Below are 19494 nucleotides of genomic sequence, written 5' to 3' on the forward strand. Positions count from 1 at the left end.
ATTGACCCCAGGACAAGATGAGGTTTGATAGTTCCGATCAAAGAAACTTGAAGCATTTGCTTGAAATAGTTTGATTACTGGCTATTAGTCTTTAAGTTAATGTCATTAATCACTTAAGTAGAGTGGTCATCAAGAGCCATACTTCTAGGTAAGTTTAACCATGATTGGTGTACCTTGCACTAGTAAACAAATATGTGCCATGAAAAGTAGTAGTATGCAACTGTATTAATAAGCCAATTTGCAGTATTTATTCTTGCATCTGCTAGAAATGTGGGGGGATAGTGATCTTTTCAGGGCAGTAGCGATCTACACTTGAACATAAAAGCTGAGATGGTTAGAATGCTCCATGCAGTGGATGATACTAAGTTTTGCATTTGTGCAGTATGGTGGCGTTCAGCTCTGGGTTTAGGTCAAATAATTGTTTTTAAAGTGCATGAACTTCAGGGATTTTTGTTAACAGTATTAGGGTTTCTTTTTACATTGGGTATTCTTGCTAAGTCTATCCTGATTTATAAGGCAGAGGTTATCAAACTGGTCTGCAGTATCTATTCTGGTGATCTCTGGGAAGGTGGTGGAAAAGCCTAGAATCTGTTCTTGGCCCAGCACTTGATTAATTTTTTTCTAACAACAGAGAATGAGGCTGCTAACAAATCCCTGGCCTAGGGCCTGTGACTCATAGTATGATGATGGTTTTGACAATGCCAGCACAGAAGGGGGGGTGGAAATTAAGTGGTTGGCTTAGACCCCTTCCCAATAATTTCTCAAGTGGTCTGCAGGGGGAAAAATGATTGAGAACTGCTTCTCTAAGATAATGCTCTCTTATGCTCTCCCCCCCTTCCCCCAATTTAAGAGCATATAACAATCTGTTTTAAGAGGTCATGGTTCTCAGCTGGGAGAGGCAAGCTAAGAGTCCCTGAATGGTGCAATATAGAAGAAAACATTGACTCTGCAAATCCAGGTGGTTTATTGACTCTATAATTAAAAGAACAGGACATAGTTAAGCATTTGTTAGGCTGATGACATAAATACCATGATTAATACTAATTATGCCGAGTAGACAAATTGTAAGCAAAATGAAACATTTGACTTTCTGGTGTAAATTAAATAAGAAATCTAATAGAGTTGGTATTTTGAGACAGAGGAAGTATTGTTACCTATAGTACCTGACCTCCAAAAATTCCCAGCAAAATAGTTTGTGTCAGGTTTATGCAGAAGTATATGCAGACCAATTATTATAAGCTGTGAAATCCGTTGCTATGAACATAAGTGCACTTCGAATCCCTGTGTTTTCCTTTTCTGGATTCCTTCTAGCAAAATAGGGAGTGTCTACAGGACTAACCTATAGAAATACCTTTTCTCATTTAAAATCTTGGCAGCTCGAGATAGCTGGGGAGGGCCTTGATCTGTGCATCATTTATGTGGTAATTTATGGCCTTTTCTGCCTGCTTAGGGGGATAGTCTGTTGCTCAGTGCTTCAGAAAGCATGTGAAAACTCTTCTATTCCCCATTCTTTTGGTTGATTTTTTTAAAAAAGTAGTTTTAATGTGATCGAATTGTTTTAAATACTTTTGTGAGCTACATTGAGTGCCTAGTTGCAATTAAAAGGCAAAAATTAATAAAAAGAATAAAGATGCTATTTAGGTTTTGATAAGGGGGATGCATTCCATGCCTATAGATAGCCTCAAGCTTTCCTGGGGGACCATTGTGAGAAAGCAGTGAGCGTTGGTGGCCCAATTCTAATTTCCATGCCTTAAGGCAGCCTTTCCCAACTAGTGGGCCACCAGATGTTGCTGGACCACAATTCCCATCTTTCCTGACCATTGGCAATGCTGGCTGAGGCTGATGGGAGTTGTGGTCCAACAACATCTGGTGGCCCACTAGTTGGGAAAGGCTGCCTTAATGTGTCCTGCTAGCAAGTTCTGTTACCTAGATGCCATTTTCTCCTTATCTCAGCTAATGTTCAAGATGAAACTTGGTGTCCTTACCATTTCTCTTTGAGCGTTTGGTAACAGACTGGACTTCCAGCTTTTGTTTTGATCTCCTTGCTGGAACTGGGTTTCTTGGTACACCTTTCATCTCGGACTCAATATGTCTTTTATATTCTGCTGTTGGTTTATAATAAACTTGCACCAACTTTTGAATAGCATTTGTAGCATTTTAATGGGCATTCTGCAAAGTGTACATTCTGTTCTGTAGTACTTAATGTCATCAAAGTGACGGCCTACAATTTTTTTTTATTGCTACCACATTCCTGAGTATAAGGAGCGGCAACAGGGTTGCAGACCATCAAGAAACATTTCGACTCTTTCAGTGACTAAATAGCATAGTGAGTGGTTGGTTACAGCCGCAAAACTTCTAGAATTTTTAGTTGCCATTCTTTTACAGTTGGGTGTCAATCTTGAAGTTACAGATGGGTACCTAAAAATATGAGATGGGCTGAAGCTAGTAGCCTCCTCCTTGGAGTGCAATAGTCTCTTCAAGCACCTAGCTTAAAGATCAAGGTGTAGTTGAACAGCTCCAGATTTTTATGGACCTAAATTTGAAATACTGTATAGTGTTTACATATTCAAGAGGCAGGATTGCCTTTCCTACCGGAAAGCATTCTATGCCTATTAGATTAGTTGCCCATGGAGATTAGAAAGGTACAATCCGTCCCTTTGTATTTTATTACTGAGTGACATAACATGAATGCACTTTCAAGGAGAGAATGTGGACAGAGTTAACAAACCTGTGCAGATCTAACAAATTTGTTAAGGAAATGCTGGATCGTGACCAAATAGTGCCAACAAGATCTTTAGGATCTGAATAAAGGGAGTATATCAGTTTTCAGAAGACAGATCCAAAATGGAACGGTTTTAAGCCAGGGGTTCCCGAACTCTGGCCCGTGGACCACCAGTTGTCTTGTGAGCTTCATTCAGGTGGTCTGCAGAATGTCTGTGGATTTGTGATTGAAGATGGGAAAGGGCACTTCCATCGTGTTAAATATTCATATTGATTTTTAATTATATTCTACTGCTTCTTTTGGTTCTTATTTTGTATTTTATTGTATTATAATTTGAATTCTGTGGAATTATGTTTGCTACAACAGGCAGAAATATAATTTCACCAAGTGGTCCACCAAGGCCCTCAGCGATTTTCAAGTTTTCCACGGGGGGCGGGGCGGTAAAGTTTGGGAACCGCTGTTTTTAAGCCATTCAATATTGTCAAGACTATAAACTCTGTATTTTTTGTTTCCAAATTGCTGTTTTACTAATGCAAATTTGAGTTGGTTGATCAATCATATGGCTTTTAGTCAGTAAGTTAAATCAACTGATTTCTTTAATGAGGCCATAGAAATAACTTTTTTCATGTTGCTGTGCAAGATGTAACTCCACCCACTTCTTTTGTTCTATATATTGTTCTGCGAAGTTGCTCTCTACGGTATGTTAATAATGATGGCTGGATCCGAAAGACTGTGAAAGAAGACAAATAACTTCTTGCAGAGTTCAGTGCATGGACGATATTCTGCTAGATGAGCCACATATATGAAGCAGTGAAACAAACAAGGACAAAATTTGGAAGCTACTTATGTGCAGAGGAACTTGCACACATAGAGCAAAATCTGTGGACAAGACTGCTTTTTTACTTAGGCCAGGATCATAACACAGATTGGTTGCCTAAAAGAGCTCTTCTGCATGAACCATAGATAATGGATGAAAATCTTTGGATTCCAACTCATATGGTTAGAAAATTGCATGTATTTGAGAATAGTCATGTCAGTATAGGTAAATGTTTTATTAAAATCCTTGTCAGTAACTACTTTCTATATCTCTATTCTAGTTGAAGCTTTATATCAAACTACATATCCTGAATATCTCCAGTACATCTACCTGGTTGCACCAATATCTCTTATGATGCTAAACCCCTTAGGATTTATCTTCTGTGAAATCCAGAAATCAAGAGACAATCATAACCTTTCTCACAGTAATATCAAGATCGTGGGACTTGGGCTTCTTCGAGTGTTGCAGAACCCAATTGTATTTATGGTCTTCATAGGAATTGCCTCAAATTTCATTCTTAATCAAAAGATTCCTGAATATTTAGAAAACTTCTTTGATGGACTTGCCAGTTCATTTTCTGGCTCAGCACTTTTTTATCTGGGCCTCACTATGGTGGGTCAGTTAAAGAAACTGACAAAAAGTACATTTGTTGCGCTGATTCTTCTCATCACAGCTAAACTGTAAGTTTAATTCCCCAATTTTTTTGTATTCCTGTTACTTTAAGTATTTGGTGTATGTCTTAAAATTTCTGTCATAGGATAGAAACAATATGAATTTGGTGGGGAAAATGGAATTGAAATTTTATTTTTCCTTTGGGGTTGTTAACTGACTGCATTTGGGGGGTTGTTGTTGCAGATTAGGCTGTTTCAGTGGCAAATCCATACCAGGTAGGTTGGATGTATACTTTGCCTTTTTGTAGATGAAAACTTTTGATCCAGTGGAGGGATCCTGCTGACAGAGGGGTAGGGGAGCAACTTCCCCCAGCAGCCCCCAACACTGTTGTGGAAGGTTCCCCCAACTCTCAGTAACAGTGGAGGTGGTGCTGCTGCTGAGGGCTGTGGATGAAGGAGGAATTGGTAAAGGTCGCCTCCTCTTCTCTGCCATTAGGAGCAAAGTCTGGGTCCAACTCAATGTAAATTAATCTGAAGAAGAATCTCATTATTTAAAGTACTTAGTGTTGGAACTGCATAGGTCTGTGCTATTAGTTCTAATACACCAGAAAACAACAGCAACATTTCAACTTAGGAATGAACGAATCTGTCTGGATCCAGTTCACTTTTGCATGATTTTTACCTGGATTCTGTTTCATTTCTGCATTAATTTGGGAATTTAAAACATTTTCTCTCAAAATGAATATTTAAATATATTTTTTGTTGAATTTAAACGGCTGAGGAGATGCACAACATGCAGTGAGCAGCTAAATTCTGATTGGTGCTTTAATCCAAGAGGTGTGGATCAGGTCCTTTCCTATAGCAATTTTGCGAAGATTGCTCAGGCATCCCTAGACTTGATGTGCCCTGCATATTTGTAGTAGAACTTACAATTCTTTTCTATCAACCAGAGGTTTTTTTTAATTTCCTAATGTTTTCAAAGTTTGCCATGTGGTGATGCTACTGAAGGGAGAAGGGGAACCCTCAAAAGTCCCACTATGGGATTGTGTGGGTCTCTGAAAAAGCAGGGATAGGCTGCCTTGTGTGGTCTACTATAGTTCTTTTTATTAAAATACCCGTGACCTACTGATGCGGTTGAATTTGATAAAGCAAGAGTGAATATTCAGGATCTTTTAATAATTAAAGCTTAAGTTATCTGGGTTGTCTTTGAACTCAGTACTCAATATTGAACTGATTCTGAATATGCAATCAAAGTAGATGTTCAACATTCTTTCTCAAGAACTCCATCAACCACAGAAGCTACGACAAGTATGGGGATCCTTTGGCACATCAGGTGTGTGAAAGGTAAAACCACATCTGCAAAGGAACAATTGGTAATCTTAGTGTGAATTCCTGATTGTTCCTCTGCAGTGGGATTGGCACTCAACGGACTTTTAAATTAAGACATAACAGTGTCTTGGCACAAGGTTGTTATCAAAAAAGGAGGGATGATGACATCCACTTAGAGGTGAATGCTTTCCATTGAATTGTGTCAACAGTGTGCTCAATGAACAGATTAGCTTAAAATCTGTTTTACTCTATTATTCCTTAAGGCTATCTTTTGAGGTTAGAAAAGATCCTTAAGATTTGCCATTGGGTAATTTGTGTTTCCTTTTCACTTCCTTATTCTAGACTGTTGATGCCACTTCTATGCCGGGAAATGGTGGAACTGTTGGACACCAGTGGCAGCTTGGTCAACCACACCAGTTTATCAAACTATGCATTTCTCTATGGCGTTTTTCCAGCAGCTCCTGGTGTAGCTATATTTGCAACACAGTTTAACATGGAAGTTGAAATTGTAGGTTTCCTGAAACCGTAACTTGGTGAACAAATGTAAAATTCAAGCAGACTTGAAAACTGATTTTTCTTATGCAAGCAATATTGGCTTATGTTCCTCTAAGGTCACATTTCATAATGGAGCTAATACACTTCTGTCTAAAACTACTCTTGAGAATTATATCTCTCTGGAGGGAATAGGGGTCTCCTAGCAACCCTCAGCACCCTTCACAGACTACACTGCCCAGGATTTTTGGGGGGAAGCCATGACTGTTTAAAGTGGAATAATAGTAGAATAAATGTGTGGTATGAATATAGCTTAACTTTACTACTACTCATTATTTCTTAGCATTTTCTGCCCATAGACTCCCAAAGCATTGTACACAAGTTAAAAATCCATAAGAACACTAAATTGTGATTAAAAACATACCATATGCCAGTAATATAACAGCAAACTCCAGCGGCTAATCAGATAGCATAGTCTCCACTCTAGTGGTCTTCAACCTTTGCAGACCCAGGATACACCTTTAACCCAAACATACATTATGGATTATACCCAGATTTATGTAAGAGATTGTTGCCAGATTGTCTGAATTTCTCCTTTCTTGATGTTCTGTTATCTATTTTATACTGTTGGTTTGCTGGTTCTTGTATTGATTTATATATTTTTAATATTATGTATTGCGCTGGGAACCTTTTGAGTGAAGGGTGGAATACAACTTTAATTATAATAATGTAATGGTGCCATGCATTTTTACTTGCTGAATACTTTCCCATCCATAAATCACTTCAGAAGGCTCACATGTACTTAGAATGTGTGCACACAGTTGTGTTTTCAACCATTTATATGACTCATGATAGGCAGTTGAAGTCACACTTTTTAATTACTCACTTTAATTTCTGGTTGCAGATAACCTCTGGTATGGTGATCAGCACTTTTGTCTCTGCCCCTATCATGTATGTTTCTGCTTGGCTATTGACCATCCCATCTATGGATCCAACTAGACTGGCATCTGCAATCCAAAATGTTAGCTTTGATATTAGTATTGTCAGTCTTGTCTCTTTGGTGAGTTTCAAATGATAAAAACCTGCATTGTTTATTTGTTGATTGATTGATTGATTTCCTGCCCTTCCTCCCAGCAGGATCCCAGGGTGGCAAACAAAAGCACTAAAAACACTTTAAAATATCATAAAAACAGTCTTTAAAAGACATTAAAACAAAACATCTTTAAAAACATTTTTTTTTAAAAAGCTTTCAAGACATCTTTTTTTTTAAAGGAAAAGGTTAAAAACATTGTTCAGAAAAAGGTTAGACACATACTAAAAAGGAATTGTTAAACATCAACAGTAATCTTAAAACAGAACTGGTGTTTACAGTGTATGCTTACTTGGAAGTATACCCCTTTTAATACAAAGTGCTTAATTCCAAGTCAACATGCACAATATTGTGTTTATTTTCTACTATAGCCAGGTGCCAGAAGTCAGGCAAGATAACCAAAACTGGCAAACTGACTGTAATATTTTCACTCTTTTTGTTAAAAGATTATCTGTAATGTTAATGAAATTTTGATAATGGTAAATGCAACTAGTCATCTTCCTTGGAATTGTATAAGGCAGCAAAGGACAAACTGTTGCACTGAAAGCTTCAGAATACTGAACAGATTCATAGGTTTTTTCCTACTGTGCTAGATGGCATTTTGCAGGCATTCCCATTTACAGGTATATACACAGATGTTCTGCTCTTATAAAGATCAGCAGCTAACCCAATAAACTGGCTAGTTCCTAAAACACTGAATGCTTGTGCTGTACCAGAGTAAGGACTGTTTCACACATTGCATTTTTCTAGATATATGTCTCTATTTGGAACAGCATGTACAATATAGTGTGCACCCTTGGATGAAGAATGTGACTCTAGCGGGTAGCTCTGCACAGATACAACAAAATAGAGAGTGCTGCACTGAAAATGCATACCACTTCTATATCTACATCATCCTTGTTTCCAGTGCTCTTTGACATTTCAGAGTGAAGTAATTATATGTTTGAAACTGAAATGAAAATCTTAAGGTCTTATCGCGCTACCACCGACAGCTACAGCCACTGTTCTTGTGCAATAGACAAGATAGGCTTGTGAAACTTGCTGGAGTTGGTGGTTGTTTCCACCAGTTAAGCAAACCTAACATTTTTACATGGCTTGATAATTAGCTGGCTTGTAAAAATCAGAATGCTAACTCAAATGACAGATGGATTTTAAACTATATTCTGGGAAACCCTGGGATTACTCCACTGAGAAGATGAGGTTTCTCAGCCAAAAAAAAAAAGTATGTGAAAAAGATTCTTTGAAAATTTGAATGTCGCTGGAATAAAGAAAATGTTGTAGGACCGTCAAATCTACACATTTATTGTTTACTTCCTTGGGGCAGAGAAAAGTGTAATTTAATCTGTTGCCTGTGTTCCAGGTATGGTCCCTTGCTGTTATTCTTCTGAGTAAAAAGTACAAGCAGCTTCCTCACATGCTTACAACTAACTTACTTATTGCTCAGGTCAGTATAATGCAGATAAACATACAGAAGATTACTTGTAAAAATGATTGTTTTGAAACTAGGAAGTTTATATTTTTAGTGAAGATCTGCAGGTGTGTGCCGATCTCTCTCTCTCTCTCTCTCTCTCTCTCCCTACCTTACTAAAACCAAGCAGGCTTGGCTGTTGCCTGCAAATGAGATCATTTGGGAATCCCATGCATGTTGCTTTGAGTTTGTGATGGAAGAATATAAATGATGATATATAAATGAATACATTGAGTTACATTCATGCAGGGGAAGTGCAAGGACACCTGCTGAAAGGGAAGTCTCCACTGCAGCCGTCTTTAAATTCCCCCAAATTATTTTCTGAGAGTTTGCGGAACAAATTGATATGTACAACCAGTAAGGGGAACTGGGAGAAATCTTACAGAGTCAGCTGTGGTAGAAAGGAGGGGGTGAGTGGAGATTTTCCTTTGTTCAAGTACTGCATTGTATGCAAATCATTATACTAGGCTCATGCTATTGTATGATGAACATGCCAAAAGTATTGGTATTAACATTTTAAAAAATATTAATACCGATATTTTAAAAAAGAAACCTCTTAGATCAGGGTGCCCTCCACATGCATTGCATCATCAGCAAAGAATGCTCTTTCCCTTTGAAAGTATTGTTTGGTTCATGTAGAAATGCGGTCCTATTGATAAGCCAGCTGAAGGGCACTAGGTTCCTTCATAAGTGCCACTATGGTGAATATGGAGATACACTGGCAGAACAACACAGGCAGCAATCCAGTACACACTTACCTGGGAGTAAGTCCCATTGAACCCAATTGAGCTTATTTCTCAGTAGACATATATTGGATTGCAGCTTTAGTCTCTTGCCCACCGGTTGAAAGCTCTTCTGGCATAGATGTTAACAGAGCTGGGGGGAGAGGAGGGAGACAGAGTGTGACGGTGGTAGATATGTAGATGCCTTATTCTTAGCCCCTTCATTTGCCTGATAATGCTTCAGAAACTGCTGTGACACTACCCCCTATCCCTTTCATTACAGTTAATGGGAGGGAAAGGGGGGGACAGCCCTCTCCCTACCTCCTAACCTGTTCATGGCAAAGCAGCAGGGGATATGATGTGGTTGTTGCTCCACTAGCAGATCTCCTGTGTCCCCTCCAATCAGTGAAGGATACAATTATTCTTTAATCAGTCAATTATATGAGTCTTAATTACTAACATGTTCAATTGTATGGCAGACCTAAAGTAAACTAAAAATAGCTGCTTTTACCTTTCAGTTTGTAGCTTGTGTTGGAATGGTAATGTGGAATTTCACTATAAAGGAGGGAAGTATCATTCTGCAGATCCTTGTGTTCATCTTCCTGTATAGTTCACTTTATAGTGCTTTTTTGTGGACAGGTAAGTGGAAAATCTTTAGTTTTTGTAAACCAAATCTAAGCCTTTGTCAGTGGGGGAATGCTGAGAGCTAGTACAGAGTAGTGGCTAAAACAACTGAGCTACAAACTGGGTATTCCCTCGTTCAAATCTTGCCTGTCTTCTGAACTCACTTTAGGTGGCCTTAGGCAAGTCATTCTGTCTTGGCCTCAGTTCCCTCATCTGTAATATGGCTTACATTCCTGGGCAAGGTTCTGGAGCGGGTGATGGCCGGCCAGCTCCAGGGGCTCTTGGATGACACTGATTATCTTGATCCGTTTCAATCCGGTTTTAGGCCTGGGTTTGGTACCGAAACAGCCTTGGTCGCCCTGTATGATGACCTTTGTCGGGAGAGGGACAGGGGGAGTGTGACCCTGTTGATTCTCCTTGATCTCTCAGCTGCTTTTGATACCATCGACCATGGTATCCTTCTGGGGAGACTCACGGAGTTGGGAGTTGGGGGTACTGCTTGGCAGTGGCTCCGCTCCTACTTGGTGGGTCATCAACAGAAGGTAGTGCTTGGGGAACACTGTTCGACACCCTGGACTCTCCATTGTGGAGTCCCACAGGGATCGGTACTGTCCCCCATGCTTTTCAACATCTATATGAAGCCGCTGGGTACGGTCATCAGGAGTTTTGGAGTGCGTTGTCACCAGTACGCTGATGACACACAACTCTATTTCTCCTTTTCATCTTCAGGTGAGGCTGTTAACGTACTAAACTGTTGCCTGGCCGCGATAATGGACTGGATGGGAGCTAACAAACTGAAGCTTAATCCAGACAAGACCGAGACGCTGTTAGTGAGTGCCTTCTCTGCCCAGATGGTGGATGTTCACCCTGTTCTGGATGGGGTTACACTCCCCTTGAAAGAACAGGTTCGTAGCTTGGGAGTTCTTTTCGACTCTTCCTTGTCTCTTGAGGCTCAGGTAGCCTCAGTGGCAAGGAATGCTTTTTACCATCTCCGATTGGTAGCCCAGCTACGTCCCTATCTGGACAGTGACGACCTCGCCTCAGTCGTTCATGCTCTGGTAACTTCTAGATTGGACTACTGCAATGCGCTCTACGTTGGGCTGCCCTTGAAGACAGTTCGGAAACTACAGTTAGTCCAGAATGCAGCGGCCAGATTGTTCACGCGGACAAGAAGGTCCGCTCATATCACACCTGTTCTGGCTCGTCTGCACTGGCTTCCTATTTCCGGGCTAAATTCAAAGTGCTGGTTTTGACCTATAAAGCCTTACACGGCATGGGACCGCAATACCTGGTGGAGCGCTGTGATGCGTCCTTCCCTGGCTCTCCCTGTCAGGTTCCTACCTGCTCGTGGTTACTGCCTGTCTCTAGGCACCACCAGGGACTCCACCAGTCCGGACCGCTCTCTCTTATGGTTTCTCTCCCCGCTCTAGCACAGATCTCAACAGATCCCCCTGCTAGGCAACCACCAGTAACGTCCCAATACTAGTATTCCCAGAGACTCTGAATACTGGTATTGTTATTCTCTTCACCGCTGCCACCATTTGTTACAGTTCCCCTTCAGCCTTGGTCATTACCTTACCCTCCCTTCTGGTCTGTGAAACCCCAGCCAAGGATCAGGCCTTTGGTAAACCAAATTAAGTATTTATTACAGATAACAAAGCTAACAAGATTAACAAGATTTCTTCTTAAGGCACATAAGCATATGGTTTTACTCAATACTAATCCGAACTCCACCTCCCTCCCAGAGCTTGGAAAAGTTACTTTTTTGAACTACAACTCCCATCAGCCCCAGCCAGCATGGCCGCTGATGGGCTGATGGGAGTTGTAGTTCAAAAAAGTAACTTTTCCAAGCTCTGCTCCCTCCTGGCAAACAACTCTCTAAACCCCACCAAGCAACCCACTCAGTTCTCTTCTTCTCCCCTGATTCCACTCTCACTCTTCCTTTTATACATTCAGCCATTTTAAACACTCAGCCAATCATCTCGCATTCTACTGCCCATTCACTCCCCCTCTTTCACTCCACTTACCATGTATCTTCTAAACAACCAACACTTACCATATATATACATTAATATAGGAACATCACAAGCGCCTCTCCCAATATGAAACTACCCGTACACTGTGCTCAACATCTAAGGCCCTCCTCCGAGTACCATCCCATCGAGAAGCTCGGAGGGTGGTGACTAGAAATAGGGCCTTTTCGGTTGTGGCTCCTGAACTGTGGAATGGTCTCCCTGATGAGGTGTGCCTGGCGCCGATGCTGCTATCTTTTCGGCGCCAGGTGAAAACCTTTTTATATTCCCAGGCATTTTAATGCGTATTAGTATATGTATTTGATGTATTTTGCTACTGTTTGATTATTTTGTTTACCTTTGTTGGTTTGATTTTATTGTATTATTGTATTTATATATTTTGATTGCTTTATTGTATGTACACCGCCCAGAGAGCCCTTGGGCTTAGGGCGGTATATAAATTAAATTAAATAAATAAATAAATAAATAAAGGCTTAAGTTAAAGGTGTACTGTAAGGATTATAACTAGATAATGCACGTGAAGTGCTATGAACACTTGAAAGTGCTATTCAAATGTTACTAATATGTTTTAAAAAGTAATCTGGGTGTCCATAATGCAAATCCACAAGCATAACAGTGATTTTACATGTTAATTTCCCTCTTAATTAACAGGATGTTTATGATACAGGCCTCTATATTTTTCTTCAGTCAAGCCAACTTTTCCATGATGTATCCACCATCACCCAAGTGTATTAATCAGGGTGACGAAAATACTTTGCATTTATATTCAGTGTGCAAATTACTTCACATGCATTACAGTCTTAATCTTTATAACATCTCTGTAAGGAAAGCCGGTATTGCCCCTGTGTTGCAGAATCGGAAATTGGGGTGTCAGAGTGGCTTACCTAGAACCATCTAGTGAGTTCATGGCTGAGATGACGTTTGACCTTGCAGCATCTTGGATTACAGCCCTTTCTCTTAGCCACTATGATACAGCAGCTTCCTCATCTGTTTGGATAAGGAAGCAGCTTCCTTGTCTGCCTGTGCCATCTAGCTAGATTTGTAGCAGGTATTAGAAATCTGTGCTACTTTACTAAGAGGAGGGCCATAGCTGAGTAGTAGAGAACATGTTTTTCATGCCAAAGGTCCTGGGCTCAATCCCCATTACCCGCAGATATAGGTGGGAAGACTCCTGTGTGCAATCCTGAAGAGTTGCTTCATTCAGTGTAGATGGTCTGACTTCGTATAAGGCATCTTGCTATGTTCCTGTTCCCCACAGTGTATCCTCATTTCATAACACTCACCAGCAAGCCTACAGTGCCACCTTGGTTAGTTGGGGAGGGAAAAGTGAAAGGAAGAAGGCACCCCACTTTGGGAAAAACTCTGCTTCCTGAAAAAGAAATAAACCAAGTTTTTAAATTTGTTTTTACTAGGTTTCTTATCTTTCTCACTGCTGCTTTTGAAAAGAAGAGAAGCCATAAAGATCCCTGTTCTGTTTGTTGTCATAGCTGGCTGGGGGTATGTTTGCATAGACTTTTTACTGGGCAAATATATAGGAAGTCACAAGCTTATTACCTCTGATTCATGTTGTCTTTGCTTATTGCAGCATCCCAGCAGTTCTTGTGGGAATCCTGCTAATAGCTGGTAAACGCTCTGATAATATCATTGACTCTGCGTTTTTTTATGGAAAAGATCAGGTACAGATATTCTTCTCATTGTTTCATAGTTGCCTTTCCATAGGTCAGTGTTTGTGAATCCTGCATGCCAGGGGAGAGAAGTTCTTTCAGCCCAAGAGCCTTATTTGCTCATGGGCAATCTTTGTTTGGGGGGGGGCACATTCATTTAGAGGGGCAGTGCCAGAGGCCAAAGTAGGCAGAGTAACAGATACGTTTCTTACCTTTGTATAGTAGGCTACATTTCAGCCATGCAAAATCCAGAGATTTACACACATGTACACCCCCACCCCCTCTCTCCAGGCAAGCAAGCGGCATTATTACAGTTCAAAGACACATTTCAGGCAGGAAAAAGTACCCAAGGAAGGTGTGGAGCAAGGTTGGTAGAGGGTGTGTGGCCTGGGGAAAAGCCCAACAGCTGGGTAGAGGCACCTGGAGGGCCACATTCGGCCTTATGTTCCCTCACCCTGCTGTACGCTATTCCTCTTTATGCTCTTGGAGAAAATAGACCAAATTCTTAGAAAAGGGGCATAAAATTTACTGTATACCTTTAAACCAAAGGGGATGTTGGAAAAATACTGTGGATTAGAAACTTGTTTTTGGCTTGAGAGTTGTAGTAGCTGACATTAAACTGACATCAGTTTTACTAGCTTGAACAGATGAGGTCCAGACTAGAGTATGGTGTTCTAAATAAAGCTGAGGCAGGTCAGCATAGCAATTGGAACATGCGGCACTGTCTAGGATAGAGGGCATCCCTCATTTCACCCAGTGCAACTATTTTGGAAAGTGTGAGAGAGCTGTTCAGGCAGTAAATGTCCTATGTACACAACAAGTTTAAATATGTACAGATTTAATTATATATTTCAGAAAGTTGTTTGTTTGCTATCTATTTGGACACCTTTTAAGATACCATAACCAAATTTACATTATGATTCCTGAGACCAAGGAGCATGTTTTCACCTTAGTTTGGTTATAGTTGGACACCAGTTTGATTCAAGGTAAAGGAATGAACCTTCCAAAACTGCACTGATTTTTACCACTAATTTCAGAACTGCACTGATATTTTGGGTTCTTAGAATTCCCAAGCAGTGCTAGGTATGATCCTGGTAAGCATTTTGTAAACTAATAGTAACCTGCCTTTCTGCCTTCCAGGGCCCTTGGTGTGGCTTACAACATAAAAGGCACCATAAAAATATCAGTAAAACATACAGCATAATTAAATGCAGTCAACAGCAGAATTCCAAAATGAAAATACCACATGAGCCGCCACAGGCCAAGTGTGCTCAATACTTCTGAAGGCCTCTATAGAACAGACTGGGGAGGCTTACTTGAGTAGGGAGGCCCATCAGAAAAAAAAATCCCACCATAGAATGTAGTAAATCCATTTTGCTTGCTGGTTGCACAGAATCTAGGTGGCTCTACATCTGTTGTAGAGAGATCACATTTTCCTGGCAGTTAAACTTCAATGTATGTGTTGTTGAGGAAGGTGAATAACAATAGCGTTACCCTATCACAGGGAAGGCTATTTTGCTGCCACCCTTCCTTTCCCCAACAATTAGTGGGCAGTATATTGCTTCAGGTCAGGAGTGATGAGATCCTACAAAGGCTTATGGTAATAATAATGTACAGTTGAGGTCTGCTTTGCCTGGTTGTATTTGTAAGCCCTTAATTAGCTTTTGGAACATGTACTGTATGTTGAAGGCAAAGCAGCCAGGAGAAATAGAGAATAAGGATATGAAACAGCACAAAAAGAGAAGGAAATGAGCGCACCTTCAGTCTAGAGAGACATGGGTCTGATTCCATACTTGCATGCATGTCACTTTACCATTTCATCATTTGTGACTTACTGCTGACTATATGAATTTGTGAATTGGCTCAGTAGAAAAGCATCTGTTTGAGATGGTATGCAAGTACTATCCCCCGTGCTACATCTGTGGTGGCTCATCCTACGCATGCAAGGCACTTGCTGCTACAGTCATCAAATGATGAACATGTATGAGCATAAGAAAAGCCCTGCTAAATCAGTCAAAAAGCCCATCTTGTCCATCATCCTGTTCTCACAGGATGCCAACTAGATGCCCATGGGAAGCCTGCAAATCACTATTTGACACTGCAGTCAACAAATGATGAGCGTGTATGTATGGACTATAGAAGTCTAGAAAGCATGTACATGAGTGGTCTAGAAGATGGTAAGAATGGTTTTTTAAAAAAATTAAAATAAAAATGGAAGGTGGATGAGGTAAGTGAGTAGCCTTCAGCAGAGGAGGCAAATGGACAAGTGTAATGAATATGTTACCAACATCCAATTTTAAAGGCCATGAATAAGCCTTTGTTTTATAATAAGTTTGTTTTATTCAGCATCCTAGAGACACAGTGATGCTTAAAATTGTTTTAGACTGATCAATCACATATGTGCTTTCAGATGACAAGGGATATATTTAACTCTTCCCTCCCTCCTTTTTGCAGATGATTATCACAGCAGTAATTGTATTTGTCAGCATATTGATATCCGGTGTATCACTCATGTGTATGAACAGATCTGGAGTGGAGGCCAACTATGAGGCACTGAATCAACATTCCCAGCACAGTCAAACAGAGGAAACGGAAAGGGAAGTGAATGAGCCAAGTAGCTCTCCAACCAGCACTTCTCACAGCACATTGGCAGACTCTTCAATAGAAAAAGGTATAAATGGCTGCATAAACCTTTAGGAAGAGTAGGAAAGCATTAAATCCTCACTGGTTTCCACTGGCAGTAAGAGGAGAGAACCACGTTTCTACCAGGTGATCATTTTCTATTTTGTTTCAGGCATCTATGTTTCCCACCGAAAGCTCTAGCCAATGCTACTTGCATTGCCCCACTCCCCTTTTCTCTGTGCTTAATATTTATTTATTATTTAATTTATATCCCACCCTTCCTCCCAGCAGGAGCCCAGGGCAGCAAACAGAAACGCTAAAAACAATTTAAAACATCATAAAAACAGACCCTAAAATACATTAAAACAAAACAACGTTGAAAACATTTTTTAAAAAGCTTTAAAAACATCTTTTAAAAAAAGGGTTACAAACATATTATTAAATTAATATGAACATGAAGTAGAGTTCCTCAGGTGTGGGGGACTGGGACTAGAAGCGGCAGCTATGAATGTAAGTTTAAAAGTGGGGAAAGTCACACAAATTGAAGAGGTGTAGGAGCTCTTAACATGCTTTTTAAGAATACTCAAATTCTTCTGAGATAGGATAGGCTGAGAAACGGTGACTGTCCCAAGGTCACCCAGTGAGCTTCATGGCAATTGGGGAGTCGAAATCTACATCCTAGTTGAGCACTGTAACCACAGCACCACACTGGCTGTCAGTATTTGAACAAAATTCACATATTTGTAAATCCTGCTCGCTTTGTAAATTTATTTCAGGTGGGAATTTGGAAAGGAAATTATGTCTGATTGCCCCCATCAAATAGATGTACTGCAGTAAAATTGCACACACATTGCCAGTCTCCTTTTTAAAAGTGCACCATCATGTCTTACCGCAGGAGTCTCCACAAAGATACAGTATTCTAATAAGTTGTTTTCTTATAGAGTGCTGTGCGTGCCAAAAGCCAAATGGAGGGTTATGCTGTTCTGAAGGAGAACCAAGATTTAGTACTAGGGTCAATGATAACTGCACTCCGTCAATTGAGACAGGTAAACTACTGCTGTAGTCTTCTATGTTGTTCAGGCCAGATTACAAATATTGAAATTGAAGTATTGTATTGTTACCAAACATGTACATCTTTTCATTAAGAGACCAGCTTGTGCAGTGGGAGTTATGCAACCTGTATTGCAGTTATCAACCTTTATCATTCTCCCTTCGCACATCAGTTGCATGAAGGGGGGTGTCTGTGCATAGAAAGGGACAGTGAGGCTGTGCCACTTTTTAAGAGTATTCAGATTGGGAGAGGGGATTTCCTGGGAGAATGTGTCTGAGTTTGAACCTAGGTCTCCACACAGATAAGTGCCTCTGTGGGAGCTAGGATTGCACAACTTGGCCTCCTTGTTCCGTCCTGATGTCCATGGGTGAGGACATCTGCAAAAGGGAAGCCTGTATATGTAGACCTCTGTGCATGTAAGTTTCCATGGGAACTGGAACTGGAACCCCAATTGTACAGAGTTCCATCTCCAATGGAAGCCTATGTGTGTAGAGGAGCCTCCACAGGAGCTGGAACCCTGTGTGATTGAAGAAGTTCCAGCTCTTATAGAGGCACCTTCATGTGTACAGACCCCTGTATGTAGGCTTCTCAGATCTCCATGCTGAAAACATGAGCATCAGGATAGTGAATCAAGGAAGCCATACAACCATGTCAGTGACATGCACCCCTTGTCTTTTTCCTGTGTGTTGACTGCATTTGTACAGTTAATTGAATAAAGGAGGTTCTTATGTTTCAGTGTGGCATCATAAGATGAGTTTGGTTGGTGTTTTGTTTCTTCAGAGAATCGTGTATGGACATGTATTCATTCAAGAGCCACATGGCTCTTGGGTAATTATTTGATGATAACTGTGGCAAAATGGATAGCATCAGGTTTAATTTCCGGTTAGTGACAAGTATCTACTCCAGAGAGATCCAAAGAGCAACTTTTGATAGCGGAAATGGGGAAGAGGTTATTCACTGTCCCCTATTATAATTGGGAAAGGGGGGTGGGTAGAGAGGAGAACTGTATTTTAATTTTGGGACAGCTGGAAGGGCAAGGCATCATCCTACTAAATCTCTCTACTCATAGTACAGCCTATGTGAGCATGTGGACACTCTTGCATCATCATCACTCTTGCATCATCTCCTCCAGTCTTAAGGGACTATTCTGGGAGGCTTTAGCTGGGATGGATAGAAAGACATGATGGTTTGGAACAGCAGCTGCCTATATCCTTACTGAGCCCGTAGATGACTGACCAACTAAGGAACCAATAGGAGGGACAGAAAAAAAGATTTCATCTGTTTCTGAAGAAGGGCAGCATATTCAACGGCACATCCAATCATATATGGCTAACTAGTAAGGGAGAGGAAATGCAACCATCTCAAACTACTCTTTTAGCAGGAATTATGCTGATATGGTTGGGGCGAGAGGGCAAATGTGACAGACTTCCTATATGGGCATTTATTAACTTCTTGCTGCCATCTGGTGGTAGCAACATTTTTTGTGGTTGAGGGAAAAAAATGAACTGCCTTCAAGTCAATTCCATCTTATGGCAACCCTATGAATGGGGTTTTCATGGTAAGCGGTATTCAGAGATGGTTTGCCATTGCCTTCCTCTGAGGCTGAGAGGCAGTGACTGGCCCAAGGTAACCCAGTGAGCTTCATGGCTGTGTGGGGCTTCGAACCCTCATCTCCCAGGTCCAACACTCTAACCACTACTCCACACTGGCTCTCCGAGAACGTTTAAAGTGTTCTATAAATAAAGTGAACTTTGATTTCTGATATGGTAAGTGTCATCTCTTTCCTATGAATTTGGCATAGGGACAAAGAAAGAAAATGTTCATATGTTGATCTTCAACTTAGTAAATCTAGACCACGTAGCAAGAATTGTGGGTGGGTATTTCTGTGCCAAAACTCTCTACCCCTCCCCCATCCAGGAAATTTAATGTAACTTTAAAAGGCTATTCCAGAGTATCACTTTAATGCCTTGCTGTTCTAAGCTTTCCTAGTGGTAACTGCCTCTGAGTTTTGAATTGGGTAGTAAAGCTTTGCTTTGTAAGGTCGTGCAAACAGGGTAGCAGTTGTCTGGTCAAAACTCAAGTCTCTGCTCCTTAAAGCAAGCTGCTAATACAGTCCTTCACAAGCAATAGCCAGGCCCAGGGTGGGGAGGGGGACAGCATAATGAAAAGAAAAGAACATACATTTTCTCCATTCTTTCAGTAGAATGTTCTAAGTTTTTTTTTAAAAAAAGTTTGGGAATGTTATATGA

The 19494-nt window shown here is 40.6% G+C and overlaps 1 protein-coding gene across 9 annotated transcripts in view; it reads left to right on the top strand.

The window, feature by feature from the left end:
- GPR155 (G protein-coupled receptor 155) overlaps window positions 1-19494 on the top strand; it is a 53237-nt gene that overhangs the window by 20943 nt on the left and 12800 nt on the right. For all 9 annotated transcript variants that reach the window (XM_061608448.1, XM_061608444.1, XM_061608446.1 and 6 more), the window contains exons 3-11: window positions 3820-4219; window positions 5822-5987; window positions 6876-7031; window positions 8422-8505; window positions 9770-9890; window positions 13321-13405; window positions 13494-13584; window positions 16027-16243; window positions 17136-17240. In XM_061608448.1, coding sequence (XP_061464432.1) covers window positions 3820-4219; window positions 5822-5987; window positions 6876-7031; window positions 8422-8505; window positions 9770-9890; window positions 13321-13405; window positions 13494-13584; window positions 16027-16243; window positions 17136-17240 — 1425 coding nt within the window. The remainder of the gene's footprint in view (window positions 1-3819; window positions 4220-5821; window positions 5988-6875; window positions 7032-8421; window positions 8506-9769; window positions 9891-13320; window positions 13406-13493; window positions 13585-16026; window positions 16244-17135; window positions 17241-19494) is intronic.

This window comes from Rhineura floridana, chromosome 2 (genome assembly GCF_030035675.1).
Source record: "Rhineura floridana isolate rRhiFlo1 chromosome 2, rRhiFlo1.hap2, whole genome shotgun sequence".
NCBI lineage: Eukaryota > Metazoa > Chordata > Lepidosauria > Squamata > Rhineuridae > Rhineura > Rhineura floridana.